The sequence below is a fragment of the Petromyzon marinus genome, chromosome 75, assembly GCF_048934315.1.
Source record: "Petromyzon marinus isolate PM22_M1 ecotype Great Lakes invasive population chromosome 75, UKy_Petmar_22M1.pri1.0, whole genome shotgun sequence".
NCBI classification, from domain to species: Eukaryota; Metazoa; Chordata; class Hyperoartia; order Petromyzontiformes; family Petromyzontidae; genus Petromyzon; species Petromyzon marinus.
This window is the reverse complement of record NC_133741.1, coordinates 3,089,365-3,111,325: the sequence shown is the minus strand read 5'-3', so window position 1 is coordinate 3,111,325 and position 21,961 is coordinate 3,089,365. Positions and strand designations below refer to the sequence as shown.

Here is a 21,961-nt window from a genome sequence, read left to right as displayed (position 1 = left end):
CACTCACACACACACTCACACACAGTCACACACTCACACACAGTCACACACACAATCACACACTCACTCACTCACTATCACACACTCACTCACTCACACACTCTCACACACTCACTCTCACACACTCACTCACATTCACTCTCACACACACACACTCACACTCTCACACTCATACTCACACTCTCACTCACACACTCTCACACACTCACTCACACACTCTCACACACTCACTCTCACACACTCACTCTCACACACTCACTCACATTTACTGTCACACACACACACTCACACTCTCACACTCACTCACTCTCACACACTCACACACTCATACTCACACTCTCACACACACTCACTCACTCTCACACACTCACTCACTCATACTCACACTCTCACACACTCACTCTCACACACTCATACTCACACTCTCACACTCACTCTCACACACTCATACTCACACTCTCACTCACACACTCAGTCTCACACTCTAACTCACACTCTCACACACTCACACTCTCACACACTCACTCACACTTACTCTCACACACTCACAATAACAACAACAACAACCACCATTCGCCACTAAGTGGCGGTGACATCACCACGACGCTTGTGCCAGGCTATGTGCACCCTGAGGCCACGTGAAGTGTCAAACGCCCGCGGGCAGGAGGTCACGGAGCAGACCCAGGTGCCACGGGTCGACTTACTGAGATGACTGGCTGATGCACCACCTGTGCCCCCTACTGTGCCAACCTGATGTGCTTTAGCCACCCGGCGCTCCGCTCGTTGTTGTGAGCGTCGCTCCTCCGCCCTCCGTTGTTGTTGGAGGGCGACTACCTCCAACTGCCCAGTAGCATCCTTAACGAGCCTCCTCCACAGAGGCCGATCTTGACACCGCTGGTACCAGTCATCGGCAAGTCCACTCAGCTCCACGTCCTCCTGTACCACATGACTCCATCTCTTCTCTAGCCCGTGCCGCGCCCATTTAGCCCCCTCGATCCGGCCGAACAAAAGCTGTTTCGGGATTCGGTGGCTGGGCATGCGGGCTACATGACCCAGCCAACGCAGCCTTGCCCGCCGGAGGAGCTCACCGATGGGACCTTGCCTAGATCTTTCAAGGATTTGTGAGCTCCTCACACAATCCAGCCTGGTTAAACCCAGGATGGATCGTAGGCAGGCCAGCCTACATGTTTCTAACCGGCGAAGATGTTCCATTAGGGGGGCCCACATTTCGCAAGCGTAGAGAAGGGAGGGAATGACCGTGGCCGAGAAGACCTGAAACTTTGTGCGGTGCGACAGACCAGGTAGCTTCCGCTAAGCGTTACGCAAGCGATTAAAAGATAATGCCACTCGACTGATTCGGAGTGAGACCTCTGTTGTCAAACCAGAGCCGGGCATGAGCACACTGCCCAGGTATGGGAAACTCTCCACTTCATAACTCCCCTATCACCAATTGGGAGTTGTGGGGGTGGAGTGTCCGATGGCACAAAATACCCAGGCAGGTGCTTAGTTTTGGTGGGGCTGATGGTAAGTCCCCCCCACCTCTTAGTGGCAAGCTCCAAGTTTAGCAGCAGCGCCTCCAACTCCTCCTCTGAGTGAGCAGCAATTACCAGATCATCGGCATACATAACGTGGTTGAGCAATAGCGCGCCATCCCTTGACCGCACCTGGGCATCGATCAGCCTCCCATTGTATCTGTACCAGCTATTGAAGGCTTCACGAACTACGTGGTCGAAATAGATGTTAAATAATGTGGGAGCCAGAGGACATCCCTGTCGCACCCCAAAGTGTACAGGGAATGGCTCCGACTTCCGGCCACGTAGTTTTACCCGGGGCCGGGAGTGAAGGTCCTTAATGATAGTGAGCAGAGGGTCAGAGACTCTGAAAGCACGAAGAACTACCTAGAGCTCAGGCCTACTAATGGTATCATAGGCCTTGACCAGGTCAATAAAGCAGAGATGTAGGTCTTGTTGGAATTCCCTTCACCTCTGCTGTAGCAAACGGACAGAAAATATGGCATCTGTGCAGGACCGCCCTTTCCTGAAACCGCATTGGGGCTCCGCAAGCCTCTCCTCAGCGTGCCTGGCGAGGCGATGTTGAATAATCCTTGCCAGGACCTTTCCCGGCACACTGAGGAGTGAGATGCCCCTGTAGTTGTTACAGTCTGTGCGGTCCCCCTTCTTAAAGAGGGGGACCACCAGGGCATCCTTCCAGTCCTGTGAAACCCGTCCAGTGGGTCCAGACTTGTTATGATGTGATGTAGGGCAGTCTGTGCACAAACGCCACCCTCCCTCAGCATTTCGCTTGGGAGATCATCTCTGCCCAGTGCCTTTCCTGGGCTCAGACTCTGGATCGCCTTCAGTACTTCCTCAACAGATGGCACCTCAGCCAGCCACTCACAGGGGGTGACTTCTTCCAATATTTGAGGCACCGCAGCCTCGGCAGGGTCATCCCCACTTTGTCCCACGTTGTTATCCAGGCTGAGGGATGTCCCCTCCCCCAGGACCTCACAGAAATGCTCAGCAAATCTGCAAACCTGTTGCTGGGGGTCGGAGATTGGACCACCGTTCTTCCCCTAATGAGCATTTCTAGCTCGGGGTGAGCAGCAGCTATATAATTTTTTTACCAATATCAAAGTATGAAAAATAAGAACGACACATTTCTATTTTACGCGATCTAACCCATCAAAAAAAAACCTGAATTGTGGATGTTATGGTCGCGAAAGCCCTTACTCCGTGCTAATCCAGGAGTGTATTCTATAGTAGTGTATAGAAGTGTAGTGTATAGTGTAGTGTATAGTAGTGTTGTGTATAGTAGTGTATAGTGTAGTGTATGGTAGTGTATAGTAGTGTAGTGTATAGTAGTAACATCCACCTGAATTGTGGATGTTATTGGTCGCGAAAGCCCTTACTCCGTGCTAATCCAGGAGTGTAGTCTATAGTAGTGTATAGTGTAGTGTATAGCAGTGTAGTGTATAGTGTAGTGTATAGTAGTGTTGTGTATAGTAGTGTATAGTGTAGTGTATGGTAGTGTATAGTAGTGTAGTGTATAGTATAGTGTATAGTATAGTGTAGTGTATAGTGTAGTGTATAGTGTAGTGTATAGTAGTGTTGTGTATAGTAGTGTATAGTGTAGTGTATGGTAGTGTATAGTAGTGTAGTGTATAGTGTAGTGTATAGTAGTGTAGTGTATAGTGTAGTGTCTAGTAGTGTAGTGTATAGTAGTAACATCCACCTGAATTGTGGATGTAATTGGTCGCGAAAGCCCTTACTCCGTGCTAATCCAGGAGTGTAGTCTATAGTAGTGTATAGTGTAGTGTATAGTAGTGTATAGTAGTGTAGTGTATAATGTCGTGTATAGTGTATAGTAGTGTAATGTATAGTGTACTGTACAGTTGTGTAGTGTATAGTGCAGTGTATAGTAGTGTAGTGTATAGTAGTGTATAGTGTAGTGTATAGTGTAGTATATAGTAGTCTAGTGTATAGTATAGTGTATAGAAGTGTAGTGTATAGTAGTGTAGTGTTTAGTAGTGTATAGTAGTGTATAGTGTAGTGTATAGTAAAGCTTTCGTGACTGCAGGGATTCATATTCTTGGTTCTTTCGGTAAAGTCACGTAGAAGGGAAATAATAAAAATATAAAACAATAAATTCTCACGACGTTTTCGACTGCAACACAAACAGTCATCATCTGGTGTGAAAACCACAGCAATAAAAATTGAAAAAAGTGGCGTTTTTTTAATGTTAGCACCACGGAGAGCGATTTGACAGTTTGTTCAGATGGACGAGTCCATCTATGTTGGGAAAAGAGGAGGGGGGGAGACGAAAAATAATGGATGCGGTCTGAAAGCCACCTTAAGCATGATCAATCAATTAAGACCCGAAATGGTTATATACAAACACAGAGACAATTTCAACCGAGCAGATGGATTATGGCTTAGCAATCATTGGAAGGATTTGATAAACCATTTCGGGTCTTAAATGATTAATCACGCTTAAGGTGGCTTTCAGACCGCATCCATTATTTTTCGTCTCCCCCCTCCTCTTTTCCGAACATAGATGGACTCGTCCATCTGAACGAACTGTAAAATCGCTATCCGTGGTGCTAACGTTAAAAAAAAACAGCCACTTCAAATTTTCTTGTTGTGGTTTTCACACCTGATGATGATTGCTTGTGTTGCAGTCGAAACGTCGTGATAATTTTATTGTTTTATATTTTTATTATTTTATTGTTTCCCTTCTACGTGACTTTACCGAAAGAACCAAGAATATAGTGTATAGTAGTGTAGTGTATAGTGTAGTATAGTGTACAGTAGTGTAGTGTATAGTAGTGTATAGTAGTATAGTGTATAGTAGTGTAGTGTATAGTAGTGTATAGTGGTGTATAGTAGTATAGTGTATAGTAGTGTATAGTGTATAGTAGTGTAGTGTATAGTGTAGTATAGTGTACAGTAGTCTATAGTAGTGTAGTGTTTAGTTGTGTATTTGCTCTCCAACACACCGGTGTGCTGTACTCGTAACGAATTGGCACCACGTTCTGTATACGCAACACTAAACCTTACTAATTGGCTGTGTGGTTGGGTGATGGAGGGCTTCATGACACGTATATTTACACGATCTAACCCAACAAAAAGGCCTGTATTGTGGATGATATTGCTCGCGAAAGCCCTTACTACGTGTTCAACTGATTGCGATTCACTGTCTGCGATGTCCATGTGGTGTGTGTCCCCCCCCTCCCCCCTCCGCCCCCCCAAGGATACGTGAATGACAACATTGTGTGCCACTTCTGGGCAAGCATGCTGAGCGGCCTTGTCACCACGGCTGCCTCCATGCCGGTCGACATTGTCAAGACCAGGTACGACGACGATGATGATGGTGACGTTGACGACGATGACTTTAATCATACAATAGATCACGACGATGATGATGACGTTGACGATGATGACTTTAATAATACAATAGATCACTACGATGATGATGACGATGATGACTTTAATAATACAATAGATCACGACGATGATGATGACGTTGACGATGATGACTTTAATAATACAATAGATCACTAGGATGATGATGATGACGTTGACGATGATGACTTTAATAATACAATAGATCACGACGATGATGATGACGTTGACGATGATGACTTTAATAATACAATAGATCACGACGATGATGATGATGACGACGATGACTTTAATAATACAATAGATCACGACGATGACGTTGACGATGATGACTTTAATAATACAATAGATCATGATGATGATGATGATGACGACGATGACTTTAATAATACAATAGATCACGATGATGATGATGAAGTTGACGATGATGACTTTAATGATACAATAGATCACGACGATGATGATGATGACGTTGACGATGATGACTTTAATAATACAATAGATCACGACGATGATGACGTTGACGATGATGACTTTAATAATACAATAGATCATGATGATGACGATGATGACTTTAATAATACAATAGATCATGACGATGATGGTGACGTTGACGATGATGACTTTAATAATACAATAGATCACGACGATGATGATGATGACGTTGACGATGATGACTTTAATAATACAATAGATCACGACGATGATGATGATGTTGACGATGATGACTTTAATAATACAATAGATCACGACGATGACGATGATGACTTTAATAATACAATAGATCATGACGATGATGATGACGTTGATGACTTTAATAATACAATAGATCACGACGATGATGATGATGACGTTGACGATGATGACTTTAATAATACAATAGATCACGACGACGATGATGATGACGTTGACGATGATGACTTTAATAATATAATAGATCACGACGACGATGATGACGTTGACGATGATGACTTTAGTAATACAATAGATCACGACGATGATGATGATGACGTTGACGATGATGACTTTAATAATACAATAGATCACGACGACGATGATGATGACTTTAATGATATAATAGATCACGACGACGATGATGACGTTGACGATGATGACTTTAATAATACAATAGATCACGACGATGATGATGATGACGTTGGCGATGATGACTTTAATAATACAATAGATCACGACGATGATGATGACGATGATGACTTTAATAATACAATAGATCACGACGATGATGATGACGTTGGCGATGATGACTTTAATAATACAATAGATCCCGACGTTTCGATCGCAACACAACAAGCGGTCGTCCTCAGGCGGAAAAAATAACGCAGCTGTGGAACTTCTGAACCAGCGAGAGAGCTGTTACAACAACAAGACTTTATATATATACGTTGGCGATGGTCAAGCAGGCTGGGTCTGAGCTGGAAAGGAATTCCATCCCCGCACGCAAGCGCGTCAGTTGTGTTAATGGGGGAGATCAGGGAGAGAGAGAGAGATTAGGGAGAGAGATTAGCATGAAATGAGCTTCCGTCGCCGCATAAGAGTATCATGCCCGCATATGCGCACAACAGCAGTGTTAATGAGAGATTAGCACGATGAGAGGTGTAATCCTAGTGACATGTGAGCATGAGAGTGTAATCCAAAGGACATGTGAGCATGAGAGTGTAATCCAAAGCACATGTGAACATGAGAGTGTAACCCAAAGGACATGTGAGCATGGGAGTATAATCCAAAGGACATGTGAGCATGAGAGTGTAATCCAAAGCACATGTGAGCCTGAGAGGTGCAATCCAAAGGACATGTGAGCATTGGAGTGTAATCCAAAGGGCATGTGAGCATGGGAGTGCAATCCAAGAGATCGGCTGTAGGGGGGAGAGAGAAGGGGGCGGGGGGAGAGAGGGGGGTGGGGAAGGGGGGGGCAGAAAGTGGGACTTTGTTGTTATTCTGTCTCTCACTGTTCAAATAAACCTACCATTAAAATTATAGAATGATCATTTCTTTGTCAGTGGGCAAACGTACAAAATCAGCAGGGGATCAAATACTTTTTTTTTTCCTCGCTGTACATCGAAACTGACAAGCAAATCATCTGGAGACAGTGAGATGTCCTTGATTAGAGAAACCAAGTGAGCTGAGTTAAGTACAGCTGAGGTGGTCTTGCCCGTGAAAGGAGGCAGGGTCTCAGACAGAAATCGGGTCAGTTTGTAGGTGGGTGAGTTAATGGTGGAGACGATAGGACGGAGCGGGGTACCTTCTTTGTAGATTTTTGGAAGGCCATAAAATCTGGGTGGTCTAGCAGCCGAAGGTTGGTCTGATCGATTAGAGAAGTCAAATTAGTGATGATATTGTTGGTTTTTGTGGCTAGGCGGTTGGTGGGATGTCTGTTTATTTTGGCGTCGCTGCCATCATTAAGAAGGTCCTGAATTTTGTTGTTGTAAGTGGTTTTATCCATGATGACAGTGGCATTGCCCTTGTCGGCTGAGAGGATGACAATGTCATCTCTTATTCTTAGTTTTTTCGGTAAAGTCACGTTGAAGAGAAACAACAAAATAATAAAATATATAAAACAATATTGTTTTATATATTTTATTATTTATATAAAACAATATTGTTTTATATATTTTATTATTTTGTTGTTTCTCTTCAACGTGACTTTACCGAAAAAAACTAACAATATTGTTTTATATATTTTATTATTTTGTTGTTTCTCTTCAACGTGACTTTACCGAAAAAACTAAGAATATGAATTACTGCAGTCACGAAAGCTTTAAATCAAAATTTAATGTCATCTCTGTTTTTTTTTTCATTTAGAGAGTTCAAAACGCTCGTCCTTGCTGATGCTGCTAATGGGTTTCTTAGCGTTTTTGAGGATAGCAGCGATTTCAGATTTTTGAGTGCTTCGTCGACCTGGGCAATGATTGGTTGACATTGAAGTAGCAGAGGAAACTGTAATGTTATCTACATGGTCCCAGTCAGAAAGTGGACATTTTATCTGTTAATTGTGTGCGTACACTGCTAGTGTGTGTCTGTACACTCTGCGTGTGTGTGTGTGTACACTGCGTGTGTCTACTGTGTGTGTGTGTAGACTGTGGGGAGCAGTAATGCAGTGGTTAGCGCTACGAACCCGGTAGCCCGAGTTTGATTCCCGCTCACGGCCACCAGCACCCAGTGATAGCGATTCGCTGAACCCGGCCCTGGGCCTCCCCTAAGTCGACTCGGCCTCAAATGAGTACCTGGTGCGGTGTAGTGTAGTAAACATCGGGAGAGACAAAGGTGGCCGGGCGTGGTGCTGGCCACCGACCCCGTCATGTGCCACAGTGCCGGCCTTCATAGGTGCTGCTTCCTGCTAACAGCGCTTGCCCCGGCAGTCTGTTGTCTGTTACAGGCTACACGGGGGATCTTTGCCTTTGGGGGGCGGTGAGCTGTTGGGTTAGCGGGCGAGTGACGTTACCACTCCCGCTGCGTGACTTGTCGTGAGGGCCTCCGCTCGTGTGGCCACTGGCGGAGGTGCGGTGCGGCTGTGGTGCGGCTGTGGTGCGGCTGTGGTGCGGCTGTGGTGCGGCTGCGGTGCGGCTGTGGTGCGGCTGCGGTGAGGTGCGTTGGTGGCCACTGTCGGAGTTTGGTGTGATGCAGTGTGGTGCGGTATGCAGTGGTGTGGTGTGATGTATAGCGGTGTGGTGCTGTGTAGCCTGGTGCTGTGTAGCCTGGTGCGGCGTGGTGCAGGTGTGGTGCAGTGCGGTGGAGTGCATTGTTGTGCGATGTGGTGCAGTGTGGTTGCGATGTTGCCGTCTGCACAGCCCCTCCCATACGTGACTGCTCTCTCCCTCTCTCTCGGTGTCCTCCTGCCCCACCTCTCCCCACCCCCCCCCCCTTCTTCTGCAGGGTACAGAACATGCGCATGATCGACGGCAAACCCGAGTACAAGAACGGCCTGGTAAATGCGCTCACACCTCCAGCCCCCAGTGACCACAGCAATCACACAGCCTTCGCACAACAAACTAACGTGCAGTGAGGGGAAAAAAAGTATTTGATCCCCTGCTGATTTTGTACGTTTGCCCACTGACGAAGAAATGATCAGTCTATAATTTTAATGGTAGGTTTATTTGAGAGACAGAATAACAACAAAGAAATCCAGAAAAACGCATGTCAAAAATGTTATGAGGGAAATAAGTATTTGACCCCTCTGCAAAACATGACTTAGTAGCCTCTCACATACACACATAGACTCACACAGAGACCCATAGACTCGCACATAGACCCAGAGACTCACACAGAGACCCATAGACTCACACAGAGACCCATAGACTCGCACATACACACATAGACTCACACAGAGACCCACAGACTCAAACAGAGACTCTTAGACTCACGCAAAGACCCATAGACTCACACAGAGACCCATAGACTCACACAAACACACATAGACTCACACAGAGACCTACAGACTCAAACAGAGACTCTTAGACTCACGCAAAGACCCATAGACTCACACATACACCCATAGACTCACACAGAGACCCATAGCCTCTCACATACACACATAGACTGACACAGAGACCCATAGACTAACACATACACCCATAGACTCACACAGAGACCCATAGCCTCACACAGAGACCCATAGACTCACTAGAGACCCATAGACTCACACAAACACCCTTAGACTCACACAGAGACCCATAGACTTACACAGAGACCCATAGACTCACACAGAGACCCATGACGGTGTGCGTGTTTGCTTTATACTGTGTACAGTGAGGGAAAAAAGTATTTGATCCCCTGCTGATTTTGTCTATAATTTTAATGGTAGGTTTATTTGAACAGTGAGAGACAGAATAACAACAAAGAAATCCAGAAAAACGCATGTCAAAAATGTTATGAAGGAAATAAGTATTTGACCCCTCTGCAAAACATGACTTAGTAGCCTCTCACATACACACATAGACTCACACAGAGACCCATAGACTCACACAGAGACCCATAGACTCGCACAGAGACCCATAGACTCACACAGAGACCCATAGACTCACACAGAGACCCAGAGACTCACACAGAGACCCATAGACTCACACAGAGACCCATAGACTCACACATACACACATAGCCTCACACAGAGACCCACAGACTCAAACAGAGACTCTTAGACTCACGCAAAGACCCATAGACTCGCACAGAGACCCATAGACTCACACAGAGACCCATAGACTCGCACAGAGACCCATAGACTCACACATACACCCATAGACTCACACAGAGACCCATAGCCTCTCACATACACACATAGACTGACACAGAGACCCATAGACTAACACATACACCCATAGACTCACACAGAGACCCATAGCCTCACACAGAGACCCATAGACTCACTAGAGACCCATCGACTCACACAAACACCCTTAGACTCACACAGAGACCCATAGACTCACACAGAGACCCATGACTGTGTGAGTGGTTGCTTTATACTGTGTACAGTGAGGGAAAAAAGTATTTGATCCCCTGCTGATTTTGTCTATAATTTTAATGCTAGGTTTATTTGAACAGTGAGAGACAGAATAACAACAACAAAATCCAGAAAAACGCGTGTCAAAAATGTAATAAATTGATTTGCATTTTAATGAGGGAAATAAGTATTTGACCCCTCTGCAAAACATGACTTAGTACTTGGTGGCAAAACCCTTGTTGGCAATCACAGAGGTCAGACGTTTCTTGTAGTTGGTCACCAGGTTTGTACACATCTCAGGAGGGATTTTGTCCCACTCCTCTTTGCAGATCTTCTCCAAGTCATTAAGGTTTCGAGGCTGACGTTTGGCAACTCGAACCTTCAGCTCCCTCCACAGATTTTCTATGGGATTAAGGTCTGGAGACTGGCTACAAAATCAGCAGGGGATCAAATACTTTATTTCCCTCACTGTAATAGAGGCTTTTGGTTTAGATCGCGTGAAGTATAAACGCTGTGCCGTTAAACCCGCCACCACCCGACACAGCCAACCAGTAAGGGTGGCGTCACGTAAACAAAACGTGACAATTAGTGACTTAGTTCAGCACTAACCGGTGTGTGTGTGTGTGTGTTGGAGAGTGGGGAGCGGTAGTGTAGCGGTTAGCGCGGTGCGCTATGAACCTGGCGACCTGGGTTCGATTCCCGCTCACGGCCAACACCAGTGACGATTATCTGAACCGGTCCCGGGCCTCCCCTAGGTCGACTCAGCCTCAAATGAGTACCTGGTGCGGTGTGTAAACATCGCCACTGGGGAGACAAAGGCGGTCGGGCGTGGTGCTGGCCACCCACCCCCTCGTGTACCGTTCCGGCCTTCATAGGTGCTCGCTAACAGCACTTGCCCCTACAGTCTGTTAAGGCTATACGGGAGATCTTTGTCTTTATCTTTGTTGGAGAGCAAACCCACTACGACATTTACAATCACTAAGGGTTGTGTCACGTAAACACAACCTGACAATTAGTTACAGTGGTACCCCGGAGATCGAAGTTAATTCGTACCAGAAGGCCATTCGAACACCGATTTGTTCCAACACCGAATGAATTTTCCCAATAAGAATTAATGTGAACGGCATTAATTGGTTCCAGACACAAGAAATCTCTCATTGTGAAGCATTTTTGCACGAAGTTTACAGTAATTACGTGCATAAAATCATACAAAAAAAAACAAGAAACACAAGATTCATTTTGATTTAAAGCTTTCGTGACTGCAGGGATTCATATTCTTGGTTCTTTCGGTAAAGTCACGTAGAAGGGAAACAATGAAAACAATAAAAATATCAAAACAATAAAATTCTCACGACGTTTCGACTGCAACACAAGCAATCATCATCAGGTGTGAAAACCATAGCAAGAAAATTTGAAAAAAGTGGCGGGTTTTTTTTTACGTTAGCACCACGGAGAGCGATTTGGCAGTTATTCAGATGGACGAGTCCATCTATTTTGATTTAAAGCTTTCGTGACTGCAGTAATTCATATTCTTAGTTTTTTCGGTAAAGTCACGTTGAAGGGAAACAACAAAATAATAAAATATATACAAAACAATAAAAAATAAAAAAATATTGTTTTATATATATTTTATTATTTTGTTGTTTCCCTTCAACATGACTTTACCGAAAAAACTAAGAATATGAGTCCATCTATGTTCGGAAAAGAGGAGGGGGGGAGATGAAAAATAATGGATGCGGTCTGAAAGCCACCTTAAGCGTGATCAATCAATTAAGACCCGAAATGGTTTATCAAATCCCTCCAATGATTGCTAAGCCAGAATCCATCTTCTCGGTTGAAATTGTCTCTGCATTTGTATATGCGGATAGCCTCATGAACGAATCTCTCATCGTGTATGGATGAACACCAAAAAACACTAAAATAAAGGAAATTAACGAAAAAGTTAAGGAACGTCGTTTTTGCGGGTAACTGCACTGGGCGAGAGCTTACGCCTTTGCTGACCCTCTCGCACGGTAAAACCTTTGTCTGGGGCAAGCGTCGTACACGCTGCTGGCCATACTCATCTCAGCCGTGTGCAGGTTCTGTCAAGGCACGATTGCCCCGTTATTCGTTCGGTTTTTCCGGGGCAAAAAAATGTTCAGAAATATCGTTAGTACTTAGTTCGGCACTAACCGGTGAGTGTGTGTGTGTGTTTGTTGGAGAGTTATCCCACTGCAACATAGCAAGTCACACACACACGGCACGAGCGACAGTCTCACACGCACTGATCACAGAGACTTGTGAGAACCAGTGTGGCATCACAGCATCACCAGTCACACACACACTGAGCATCGAGACTTCAGAGTCACCTTCACCAGCACATCCTGCACAACAACAACAAGTGGCGGTGACGTCACCACAACGCTTGTGCCAGGCCAATGTGCACGTTGAGGCCACGTGAAGTGTCGAAAGCCCCCTGGCAGGAGGTCACGGGGCAGACCCAGGTGCCACGGGTCGACTGACTGAGACGACAGGACTTAGATGTCTAGGTTTGAAGCTTTCGTGACTGCAAGGATCCATACCCTCTGGTTCTATTCGGTAAAGTCACGTAGGGAAAAAATAAAATAAATAAAATAAATAAATTCTATGGTACAGTATATAGATTTTTTAAGTAGTGGTACCCCAAACTTTCGCAGCTCTTAAAATTCCCTTTTCACACCATCGAAGTGTATACCCAGTTGTTGTTAATAGCTCTGCTTATTGACGAATATATTGAGTACATTTATTATATTGATATTATTTAGACTTAGTTTTTTCACATCGGTTTACTGTATGATAGTTGGGTAGTGCAGCCCCTTTGGCGTCCATGTACTAGGTGCCTCTGTGGATGTGTAGGCTTTGACTTTAACATAGCTATTTCTATGACCAGTCACAAGCTAATCACTCAGTTATTTCAATGCTAAATTCTCCTGTTTGATTTGTACTAGGTGCCTCTGTAGATGTGTAGGCTTTGGCTTTAACATAGCTATTTCTGTGACCAGCCACAAGCTAATCCCTCAGCTATTTCAATGCTAAATTCTCCTGTTTGATATGTAAGCTCCTTTGTCAAGGTGCCTCACTTCTCTCACCCAGCTTAAAAGACGCTGCGAATCTTAGCGGCGTTCATTGAAGCTCTGTCGTCCCGACAGTTCTGTTCCTTCACCTGAAGAGGGCTACTTGTGTTGTGGCCGAAACGTTGTGATTTTTGTAGTTTTATTTTTTTACCTACGTGACTTTACCCAATAGAACCAAAGAGGTAAGGACTTAGAGATGGTGAAGGTGGCTCCCAGGCCTCTGTGCTCACCGTGCGTGTGACCGCGGCTGCCGCGCAGGACGTGCTGTTGAAGGTGGTTCGCAAGGAGGGCTTCTTCAGCCTGTGGAAGGGCTTCACGCCATACTACGCCCGGCTGGGTCCCCACACGGTGCTCACCTTCATCTTCCTGGAGCAGATGAACAAGTTCTACAAGCTCTACTTCCTCTCTTAGAGGGGGCAGCGGGGAGGCGCTCCCCCGCCACCAGCAACGCGCGCACAACCACCAACGAGGAGGTGGGAAGACAAACGCCCCCAACGCTGTCCCTCGTCCCGCGCAGCAGTAACGCAGCAGGACAGAGCCAGCAGCAACGACGCAACTCGACAGCGCAACTCGACAGCGCAACTCGACATCGCAACTCGACATCGCAACTCGACATCGCAACTCGACATCGCAACTCGACAGCGCAACTTGACGTCGCAACTCGACATCGCAACTCGACATCGCAACTCGACAGCGCAACTCGACAGCGCAACTCGACAGCGCAACTGGACATCGCAACTTGACAACGCAGCAACAACAGCGCAACTCGACGTCGCAACTCGACATCGCAACTCGACGTCGCAACTTGACATCGCAACTTGACATCGCAACTTGACGTCGCAACTTGACATCGCAACTTGACAGCGCAACTCGACATCGCAACTTGACATCGCAACTCGACATCGCAACTCGACATCGCAACTCGACAACACAGCAACAACAGCGCAACTCGACAACGCAACTCGACAGCACAACTCGACGTCGCAACTCGACAGCACAGCAACGACATCGCAACTCGACAGCGCAACTCGACATCGCAACTCGACAGCACAGCAACGACAACGCAGCTCGACTCGAGCTGTTCGCACACCAGCGGCGGCGTCAGCCTGTCGGGTTGGAATCGGCAATGACGACGACGATGACGACGATAACGACGACGACGACGACGATGACCTCCACCCCCGCCAAACCCCAAACTCTTGCTTCCAGCATTTAATAATGTTTTAACGAATCCACACAAGCTAAACATTGTATTTACTCCCCCCAACACGTTTGTGCAACAGCTCAGCTCAGTCGAGGGGTAGGGGGCGATTGTTTTTTTTTTGCGAGCCCTCACTCCTGTCCCTCTCTACGGCAGTGGTTCTTAACCTGGGGAGCATCGTGGCATGACCTTGGGGTGGCATGACCTGGGGGTGTGTGTCAGATGCCCTTTCTGGGGGGGAAGGGGAGGGTGGCGAGACACGGGCAGATTTTTTTTTCCGAAGCTAAATCATCGAAAACGCAAATTAAGGCACGGGCCACGTTAAGTAACAACGCCTTAGTTTCATCCAACCCTATGTGTTTGTTAACATTATTACATTTATATTCTTGGTCCTTTCGGTAAAGTCACCACGTAGGAGGGAAACAACAAAATAATAAAAATATAAAACAATAAAATTCTCGCGACGTTTCGACTGCAACGCGAGCAGCAATCATCATCAGGTGTGAAAAACCACAGCAAGAATTTTTTTTTTACCACATTTTCTTTGCTGTGGTCTTCACAACCTGATGATGATGATTGCTGCTTGTGTTGCGGTCGTAAGCGTCGTGAGAATTTTGTTGTTTTATATTTTTATTATTTTATTGTTTCCCTCCTAACGTGGCGGTGACTTTACCGAAAGAACCGAAGAATATGAATCCCTGCAGTCACGAAAGCTTTAAGTCAAAATTATTACTTAACTTATGTTTAAGAACCAAAGGGGAGGGTTTGGGGGGGGGGGGGGGTGCTGCAGTGAAGGTTATGAACCGGTGGTGTGGGGCGTCTTTTTGGTCTTTTTGGTAACGTCTGCCCGACCGCTGCGTCGATTCAAACTCTCCGCACCGCGTCGCTTAAAACCCCGCGGTGTGACAGCGACGACCCTCAACTCCGTCACCTGCCCTATATTTGGAGTTTGCTTCTCTCTCTCTCTCTCTGTCCGTGATGGTCCACGTGGATTTTGCCTCCAGCTCCAAATTTTCCCCACACAGTGATGATGACCACGACGATGACGATGACCACGACGACGATGATGATGATGATGACGACGATGGTGATGATTATAACGACGACGATGATGCTAATGACGACGATGGACCACTTGGTTGAGTCTACCATTTGCGGTGGCTGGGGAGAGAGGGGGTGGGAGGGTGATGGGGTCTCCCTTACCCACAGGTCAAGTAAAATACAAATTAGTTTATTTAAAAAAATGATAGTTTCGTTCCAAGGTGAGAGCCTTCGTGCTTGGCCGGGCTCGGATGTGCACTAAATACAACAAAGATCCCCCGTGTAGCCTTCACAGACTGTTGGGGGCAAGTGCTGTTAGCGAGCAGCAGCACTGCCTGTGAGGGCCGGCACTGTGGTACACGAGGGGGGTGGGTGGCCAGCACCACGCCCGGCCACCTTTGTCTCCCTCAGTGGTGATGTTTACTACACACCGCTACACCAGGTACTCTTTTTGAGGCTGAGTCGACCTAGGGGAGGCCCAGGACCGGTTTGGATAATCGTCACTGTTGGTGTTGGGCATGAGCGGGAATCGAAACGTCGCTAACCGCTGTGCCACCGCTCCCCACGGTGCACACATACACGTACACACGCGTACACATACATGTCCACACACAGTGTACACATGCACGTACACACGCGTACACATAGTGTACACACACACGTACACACACACGTACACACAGTGTACACATGCACGTACACACACGTACACATAGTGTACACACACGTACACACACGTACACACACGTTCACAGACGTACACACACAGTGTACACACACACACACGTACACACAGTGTACACACATGCAGTGTACACACACACGCAGTGTACACACACACGGAGTGTACACACATGTAGTGTACACACACATGCACAGTGTACACAGACACGGAGTGTATACACATGCAGTGTACACACATTCAGTGTACACACACACACATGTACACGCGTGGCGTCTGTGGTACCCAGTCCGCATGGCAACTCTGGCGGAATTTTTCGATTTAAAGCTTTCGTGACTGCAAGGATTCATCTTCTTTGGTTCTTTCGGTAAAGTCACCACGTAGAATGAGAATAAAATAATAAATTGATAAAATAAAATAACACAATAAAATTCTCACGACGTTTCGGCCACAACACAAGCGGCCTTCATCAGGTCAAGGTGAAGGGCCGCTTGTGTTGTGGCCGAAACGTCGCGATAATTTTATTGTGTTATTTTATTTTATCAATTTATTATTTTATTCTCATTCTACGTGGTGACTTTACCGAAAGAACCAAAGAAGATTAACTCTGGCGGAGTCCCTGTTAACAGCACAACGGCACCGCTACCGGCAAACCCGCGAGCCGCTTTCTCTCTCTCTCTCTCTGCTGCTGCTGCTTTTCAACTCCACAGTGTGGATGGTGTCCGCACGGGGCATGCGTGGCGTTTCTCGATCGTAGCGAAGTTGTCTCTCAGCCCGGTCGCGGAGAACTGCAAACCGCACAAATTCCTGTCGCCTTAAAATTAAACTGATTCTCTTTTCGCTTGTGAGTGTAGCCCCCAGCTCTTTTAGGGTCCACACATTTCTCATTTTGTCACTCGGTCAAGTCTCTTGCAACAGGAATGCAAGTTGTAGCAGAGTTGTATCTTGGCCCGGTCACGGGAAACTGTGCATCTGCTAAACCTAGTGCGTTAAAATGCAACAGGTTCGCTTTTAGCCTGTGAGCATAGCCCCCAGCTCTGAGTTGTCCGCACATTTCTAATTTCCCCACGCGGTGAAGTCTCTTGAAACATAACGCAGGCCGTAGCGGAGTTGTCTCTTGGCCCGGCGACGTTTAACCGCAAACTGCTCAAATCTGCCGCGTTCAAAATGCAACCTGGTTCACTTTTTAGCTGTGAGCGCCGCACGCTGAAGTTTTTGCCACGCACCTCCGATGAGCCCACGGCTGGCTACGTACGGTGGTGCGAAAAGGAGTCCAACGTGCACACCGGCCAAGCATTGCCCATGAAGTCAACACTATCGTGAAATTACTTCGCAGCGTCGGCGCGGGTCTGCATTAGCTCTAGATTAGAAGTTTCCGTGACCGCATGGATCCATACCCTTTGGTTCTCTCGGTGTAAGTCGCGTAAGGTCCAAAGTAAATCGCGCGACGTTTCGGGTCGCAACACAAGCAGTCGTCATCAGGTGGGACAACCACAGCAAGTAACAATTGCTGAAGCGGGCAAAAAAGGGCTGCAGTAACAAGAGGCTACATAGGTAAGAGAGGTGGGAGGGGGGAGGAGGAGCATCTATCTCTTCCCCCCCCCCTCTCTCTTAGCTATGTAGCCTCAGCAATTGTTTCTTGCTGTGGTTGTCCCCACCCGATGGCGGACGCTTGGCGTTGCGCCCGAAACGTCGCGATTTAATTGATGTTATACCTTGCGTGACTTCGCCGAAAGAGCCAAAGAGTTACGCTGCATTTGGACGCGTTAAAGCGCAACGCGAGGGCCCCTCGCGTCGAGCGATTGAAGAACCCGCGAGCGGCATTTAGGCGCACGGGATGGCAAACCAGAAGGACCCACCCACAACCCGCCGTCAAACTTCAGCTTTGCGAAAATACAATTGCGACAACTTACACATGGCGGTAATAGTGAGAGGATCTCACATCGCGCGTCACGGGAGAGAAACAGCAATATCGTGGCGACCCGAGTGTGGATCCAAGTCGTCCAAAGGGGTTCCGTCTCTGTCTTTCGAAGCGAAACCCTGTGAGCGGAGTGCCTCATGGGTTTGGTGTGGCGGCGGCGGCGGCGGCGGCGGTGGTGTGGTGCTGGGTTGTGTGTGTGGCTTGGATCGTTTTCCCTCATTCCCTCCTCTCGGTGAGAGATGGATTGATGGAAGGATGTGAAGTGAGGACTGACAGAAAAATAACCGGTATGTTTTCATCCATAGGAGGTTTTTTTGTTGTTGTTGGGTTAGATCTCGTTAATATAAAGGCGACGTTAAACCTGTCACCACCAACACAGCCAAATCAGAGTCTGTCAACGTAAAAAAAGTAATATTAAAAAAAAAACTTAAAAAAAACACGCTTTAATGAAATGTACCGTAAGAGTAATGGCAGAACTCCACGACTCCAGGACTTGGCCCCGAAGCTTGCCATAACGTAAGGGGACCCGTGGTGATTTACAGCCAACGTGAGTTGAGCGTAGACAATTAGACCCAAGCCGAAACATAACGTATAAAAAATAATGTTTAAAAATATTTATTTTTAATGATAGAATATAGTATTGTCATCAGTATGACATAAGTATACCAAGATTGCAGTCGATACCACATTGGGAAGTGGGGTAAAGTCGAGTTACAAGATTTGAGGATATGACAACAACAACAACAGACGGAGTGAGTTATTAAAAAAAACGTGTAAAAACGTGGCGATTAGTTATAGAGTTCAGAACTTGTGTATCTGTGTTGGGGAGTAAACCCACTACATCATTTACAGTTAAGTTTGTCACGTAAAAACAAACTGATAGGTGGCTCACAAGTGACGACATCACCTTTGCTTCCCCGTCTATTTAAGAATGAAACAGGATTTCTCCACAATTCTGGCTGTCGCCCGATGAGGAGGCTGCTTGTAATTACCGTTGTACCTGGTAATTGTAAATGCAGTGGTGTTACGCGCCAACACACCAGTTAGTGTTGAACGATGTAACTAATTCTAGATTTGAAGTTTTCGTGACTGCAGGGATTCATACTCATTGTTTTTTTTTTTTCGGTAAAGTCACGTAGATCTAAAATGCATTAAAGCACGACGTTTCGGGCGCAACACAAGCGTCCCTCATCAGGTGGGACAACCACAGCAAGAGACTGCTGCTGTGGTTGTCCCACCTGATGACGGACGCTTGTGTTGCGCCGGAAACGTCGTGATTTAATTTATTTTATTTTAGATCTACGTGACTTTACCGAAAGAACCAAAGAGTGTGCAACTAATTGGCACGTTTTCTTTACGTGGGGAAACTCTTACGAGGTTGACTGTGGTGGCGGGTTTAACCACGCAATTATATTCACGCGATATAACCCACCAACAAAAACCTCATGGATAATATTGGTCGCGACCGCCCTACTACTTCGTGTTAAACTGAGTATATTTTCAGACGGGTAAAAAAAAAAATGATGCTTCTTCCGAGAAGGCTGTTCTTATCCTGTATTAAATCGGGAGTGCATGGTTTAGCTCAAACTTGAGTTCTCTTATTTAGCAAGTGATTTTTTTTTGTGGCTGTTGATTTGCGAAAGGTGTAAGTGCGTAGCGAAAAAATTTGCAGAGATGTGAGGAAAAAATAAAGAACTATCAACTTGCTCGCCGCTGTGACGTGGACTACATAGATTCGGCATCGTGAAACGATCACCACCCCTCATCGCGATGACCACCCATCATCACGATGACCACCCATCACGATGGCCATCGCGATGGCCACCCATCATGAAGACCACCCATCACGGTGGCCAACCATCATCAAGATGACCACCCATCATCACGATCGCCACCCCTCATCGCGATGACCACCCATCATCACGATGACCACCCATCACGATGGCCATCGCGATGGCCACCCATCATGAAGACCACCCATCACGGTGGCCAACCATCATCAAGATGACCACCCATCATCACGATCGCCACCCATCATCACGATGACCACCCATCACGATGGCCATCGCGATGGCCACCCATCATCACGATGGCCACCCATCACGATGGCCATCGCGATGGCCACCCATCATGAAGACCACCCATCACGGTGGCCAACCATCATCAAGATGACCACCCATCATCACGATCGCCACCCATCATCACGATGACCACCCATCATCACGATGACCACCCATCACGATGGCCATCGCGATGGCCACCCATCATGAAGACCACCCATCACGGTGGCCAACCATCATCAAGATGACCACCCATCATCACGATCGCCACCCATCATCACGATGACCACCCATCACGATGGCCATCGCGATGGCCACCCATCATCACGATGGCCACCCATCACGATGGCCATCGCGATGGCCACCCATCATCACGATGGCCACCCATTACGGTGGCCAACCATCATCAAGATGACCACCCATCATCACGATCGCCACCAACACCGCTCGGACTGACATCTCCGTCTTGTTCCAACATGCCAAATAACCGAATTGGTTCCCCCCCCCCATCCCTCCAATTTGTCAGGAAGAGGTTCAACTATTTAGGCAAAAATAAGGTTTTGATTAGATTGCGTAAATATGAAGGCTGTGTCGTTAAACCCGCCACCGTCCGACCACACGGCCAATTAATAAGGTTTGTGACGTATACAGAACATGCCAATACATTAGCACAGCACACCGGTGCGTTGGAGAGCAAAGCCGCAACATTTACAATCTTGAGTACAACGTTTCGCCAGCGATGATGCCGGTTGTATTTTTTTGGCGAAACGTCGTACTAAGATTTTAAATGTTGTGCTCTCCAACACACCGGTGTGCTGCGCTAATGTATCGGCACGTTCTGTTTACGTGACAACCCTTACTCGTTGGGTGTGTCGGGTGGTGGCGGGTTTTAACGACACATTCATATATTTACGCGATCTAACACAAAGAAACCTCTTATGGATGATATTGGTCGCGAAAGCCTACGTGTTAAACTGTCAAAAACCTGCTAGCAGGAGGTCACGGGACAGACTCAGGTGGCATGGGTTGAATCAGATCCAACACCTGTGCCTCCTGCTGTGCCAACTTGCTGCGCTTTATTCACCTGCCTTCGAGCAGTGTCCTTCACGAGCCTCATCCACAGAGGCCGATCTTGACATCGCTGGTAGGAGTTATTGGCAAGTCCACTCAGCTCCACCTCCCCTTGTACCACATCACTCCATCTCTTCTCTAGCCTGATCAGCACCCATTTAGCCCCCTCTATCAGGCCGAACAAAAGCTTTCGGCATGTGGTGGCTGGGCATGCGGGGTACATGACCCAGCCTCACTCAACCACCCACCTAATTAATTCACCCACTCACTAATCTATATCAACTGTGACTCATGCAGCTGCGATGGCTGCTTTTGGGTACACGGCCCAGACCTCCCCAGAGACCCTGACTGACAGAGGAGGTGTTCAGGCTGGCTGAGAAAAAGCGACAGGCCCACGTCAGAGAATGAGGCTTACCGCAGCCTTCGCTCGGAGGTTCGGAGAGCCGTGAGGCGCTACAAGGATGGGTGGTGGTCGCGGGTTGCTGAGGAGATGGAGTCTGCCTCAATGGCCCGTGATCACGAATCACTATTTAACTCCAT

General features: G+C 47.0%; 1 protein-coding gene across 1 annotated transcript in view; it reads left to right on the top strand.

Moving 5' to 3' along the window:
• Positions 1–19,996, top strand: part of SLC25A11 (solute carrier family 25 member 11) — a 52,626-nt gene extending 32,630 nt beyond the window's left edge. Inside the window, exons 6-8 of the mRNA XM_032979655.2 lie at positions 4,750–4,849; positions 8,793–8,844; positions 13,704–19,996. Coding sequence (XP_032835546.1) covers positions 4,750–4,849; positions 8,793–8,844; positions 13,704–13,856 — 305 coding nt within the window. The 3' untranslated portion in view covers positions 13,857–19,996. The remainder of the gene's footprint in view (positions 1–4,749; positions 4,850–8,792; positions 8,845–13,703) is intronic.
• The last annotated feature ends 1,965 nt before the right edge of the window (positions 19,997–21,961 follow it).